General features: G+C 36.9%; 1 protein-coding gene across 1 annotated transcript; it reads left to right on the top strand.

The window, feature by feature from the left end:
- The first annotated feature begins 514 nt into the window (after nucleotides 1-514).
- LOC101209854 (alcohol dehydrogenase 1) lies at nucleotides 515-3,413 on the top strand. The gene is made up of 9 exons (XM_011660831.2): nucleotides 515-807; nucleotides 1,175-1,311; nucleotides 1,413-1,459; nucleotides 1,568-1,893; nucleotides 2,320-2,402; nucleotides 2,495-2,570; nucleotides 2,657-2,814; nucleotides 2,900-3,061; nucleotides 3,162-3,413. The coding sequence occupies exons 1-9, from the start codon at nucleotides 771-773 to the stop codon at nucleotides 3,276-3,278; spliced, it is 1,143 nt and encodes a 380-aa protein (XP_011659133.1). The 5' UTR covers nucleotides 515-770; the 3' UTR covers nucleotides 3,279-3,413.
- Nucleotides 3,414-3,987: the final 574 nt, after the last annotated feature.

Genomic DNA, 3,987 nt, shown 5'->3' on the forward strand with positions numbered 1-3,987 from the left:
TTCTTTTTGAGAAATTCTCGTGCCCCTTGCCTAGTCTTACCACTAGGACTAGTTCTAGTGGATAGTTTGGTTAAATAATTGGTCCAAATTTGGACGACAAAATCCCCTTGATTAAAGTATATATTAGTCATTCAGTTATAAGCATCGCGTGATATCATTCGTAGTCTAATCTCTTTTTGGTTCGGAGTTAACATTTTTAGACACACTGTTACCATGTGATTAAAGTGTTTTGAATCTGATGCACATGTGTTGGTATGGTGATCATATTGGAATGTAATGTGTTGATGTCCTTAGTGTCAGTTTGGCGTCATAGTTGAGTTACCTAAGTGATGCGTATTTTAAAACTTTTAAATTGGAAGAAGAGCTCATTCAGACGTATTTGTTGTAATTTAGTGATTAAAACAATACTATGCAAACATGACACTTAAAAAAAAGCTAATATGAATTTTATATTTACATATTCATCCATCAATATAAACAATTAATACCTTCCTTTGATGAAAAAAAGAAAAAAAAGTGATGAAATTGAGGGTGGAGGGAGACAGAGAATCATTTGACCAGAAAAACCAGGAGCCGCCACCTGGAATCCGGAGCGACGAGAAACTGGACACGGTATTCCCCCACCACCGGCTTTCCTCGCCGAAAACCGCTATTGCCTCTTTTTCATTTTCATTCATCCACCCTATAAAAATGCTCCACTTCCATTCTTCATCTTGAAACTCATATCACATATCTCAAAATTTGTCTCTATCTTTTCATCGTTTCAAGTTATGTCGACCACTCTTGGTCAAGTCATCAAATGCAAAGGTATTTTCATTCCTTCTCTTTTGTTGCCTTTTCTTTTCAGTCACCAACTTCATTCACATGGGGGGTTTATGTTTTTTCTTTCTTTCTTTCTTTCATCTCTCTTTCTGGGTATTCTCTTTCTGCCTACTTTTACTCATTTTAAGGTAACTATATGGGTTTTTAAATTTAAACCTAATTTGACAATGAATCCAAGTGTTAATTCCAAAAATGTAAGATCGCTTTCAATTGGGGCCTCGGGTTTTGGTTTTTGAGAGTTAAATGTATGAGAACAGTGCTACTCTTGCTCATATCTACTCAGAAAGCACAATTTGATGATTTGACAGTTAAGACTCAGTTTTGATATATAATTTGATGATTCCTGTTGCAGCTGCTGTGGCATGGGAAGCTGGAAAGCCACTGGTAATTGAGGAAGTGGAAGTGGCACCACCACAAGCTAATGAAGTCCGTGTTAAGATCCTCTTCACTGCTCTTTGCCACACTGATGTTTACTTCTGGGAAGCCAAAGTAATGTAGTTTAACCCTTTTCGTCTTATTAGGTTTACATGCTTTCTTGTTTACATTTTATGATAGTGGATCTCAAAAATGGCCTTCTTTGTGTATTTCAGGGCCAAACACCTCTGTTTCCTCGCATATTTGGACACGAAGCTGGAGGGTAATGAATATGATTCTCTTTCAATATCATGCTTGCAATTTGAATTTGTGTGTTTTAGGTTGTTAGTAATTGACCTGATGTTGTCTTTTTTTGTTTGTTTGTTATCAGAGTTGTGGAGAGTGTAGGGGAGGGTGTGACTGATCTTAAACCAGGAGACCATGTTCTTCCTGTGTTCACTGGTGAATGTGGGGATTGTCGCCATTGTAGATCGGAAGAGAGCAACATGTGTGATCTTCTCCGAATCAACACTGACCGTGGCGTTATGATCAATGATGGCAAGTCAAGATTCTCTATAAATGGAAAACCAATCCATCACTTTGTTGGAACCTCGACATTTAGCGAATACACTGTTGTTCATGTTGGCTGTCTGGCAAAGATCAACCCGGCTGCACCTCTTGACAAAGTTTGTGTTCTCAGCTGCGGCATATCCACAGGTGTGGAGAAGTTTTTTCCTCTGTTTAATTGACATGTTTGATGATCATAAGTTGTGTTTAATAATATAATATTAAATTTATCTTTGCTAGATTTAAACTTTTAGGTTAATCGAAATCGGTTGTTAGTTAGATGGTCAGGATGGTATCTGAGTAGCGGTCCAAGAGGTCGATGTTTAAATTCCTGCTAATAATATTAGATTTAGATTTACCTTCCCTCATTAGCTTAATCTTGAATCTTTTATGATTTAAGAAGCTAACATGAACTAAATCAATAAACCTAACCCAGAAGGTGGTCTAGGAGGTCCCGTATTTAAATCTTTAAAACTCTAGTAACAGAGGTCTGGTGTTTAAATCTGTAGTGATAGTATTAAATTTACTGTTGGCTTGAGCTAAATGTGAACTGAATCAATTTGGTTTGAAATGTAGGGCTTGGTGCCACTTTGAATGTTGCAAAACCAAAAAAGGGTTCATCTGTTGCTATCTTTGGACTTGGAGCTGTTGGGCTCGCAGTAAGCTTACTATAATCCAACTTCAATGCTTGCATATTCTGATTACTACTTTTTCATCAATTCTAATGCTTGATGTTCCTTTGGATTTAAAGGCTGCTGAAGGAGCGAGAATTGCTGGCGCATCCAGGATCATTGGTGTTGATCTGAATCCAAGTAGATTCGAAGAAGGTACAATCAAATTAGACATAACGACTTCCTTAACTTTCTAGTTAAGAATGAATGTATAAATACATTTGTTGTTTCAACAATTTCAGCAAAGAAATTTGGTTGCAACGAATTTGTGAACCCAAAGGATCATAACAAGCCAGTTCAGGAGGTGATTGCGGAGATGACCGATGGAGGAGTTGACAGGAGTGTCGAATGCACTGGAAGCATTCAGGCAATGATCTCAGCATTCGAATGTGTCCACGATGTAATTCCTTAGGAACTGCATTCTTTGTTTTGTATATAGAAAAGCAAAATATGAAAACATATAAAATATGTACATATACTTTCAGGGTTGGGGTGTTGCTGTACTCGTGGGAGTGCCAAACAAAGACGATGCATTCAAAACTCATCCAATGAATCTCCTGAACGAGAGGACTTTGAAGGGTACATTCTTCGGAAACTACAAACCGAGAACTGACATTCCTGGGGTTGTTGAGCAGTACTTGAAGAAGGTAAAATCCCAAGAACTATTCTGTTAAAGGTTTGTGTTGTATAATATCATCCGATATCTGAGGATTGGATTTACATGGTGTGTATTGTTGTTTGTTGAAGGAGCTGGAATTGGAGAAGTTCATAACACATGCAGTGCCATTTTCTGAGATAAACAAAGCATTTGATTACATGCTGAAGGGAGAGTCAATTCGCTGTATTATAAGGATGGGAGAGTGATTTGTGGTGTTATTTGTTTATGAATAATGTGATGAATGATAGTGTAAGTGTTGTATAAGGAAGGAAGGGGTTAGTTGAGATGTGCAGTCAGTTTGTTTTTAAATCTAAAAGAATAAATTTGAGCTATTTCTCATTTTTCTTTCTTCCTATTTAGGGTCTTAGTTTTTTCTAAAATTATTTATTTTAGAAAAGAGAGGACCAAAATAATAAAGGATGAAAAAGTCGGACAGAAAACACGAGACGACAGAAGATAGAGTAAGAAAAGTTAAGAAAAGTAAGAAAGTAGAAAAATGAGGATGAATGGAAGCTGAGAAAGAAAGCATAAAGGGCAATAACTAAGGACATGGGTTCCATTTGGACATCTATAAATTTTTTTCAAGTCTTTTTGACTATCTAAATGTTGATGTTGTAGGATTGAGGTGAAAAATGTTGTAGGGCTGAGGTGAATAAAAAAAACGCAGCTAAAAAAGAAAAGGCACGAGAACTAGAAAAGGATAGTAGATCAAATTCGGTTAAACTTTTTCCCTAGGAAAACGGGGATTTTTTTTAAAAATAATGTGTTTTGTAAAAGTATTTACAAAAATAGGTAGTTGGGAAAGTATTTTCAAAAATAGGTTATTGAAGTCGTGTACGGGGTACACGACTTCCACAAATCAAAATGGTGTCGTGGACCGGGCTTACGATATCCGAGTGGAGTCGTGGACCCGGC

This window comes from Cucumis sativus, chromosome 7, assembly GCF_000004075.3.
Source record: "Cucumis sativus cultivar 9930 chromosome 7, Cucumber_9930_V3, whole genome shotgun sequence".
Taxonomy (NCBI): domain Eukaryota; kingdom Viridiplantae; phylum Streptophyta; class Magnoliopsida; order Cucurbitales; family Cucurbitaceae; genus Cucumis; species Cucumis sativus.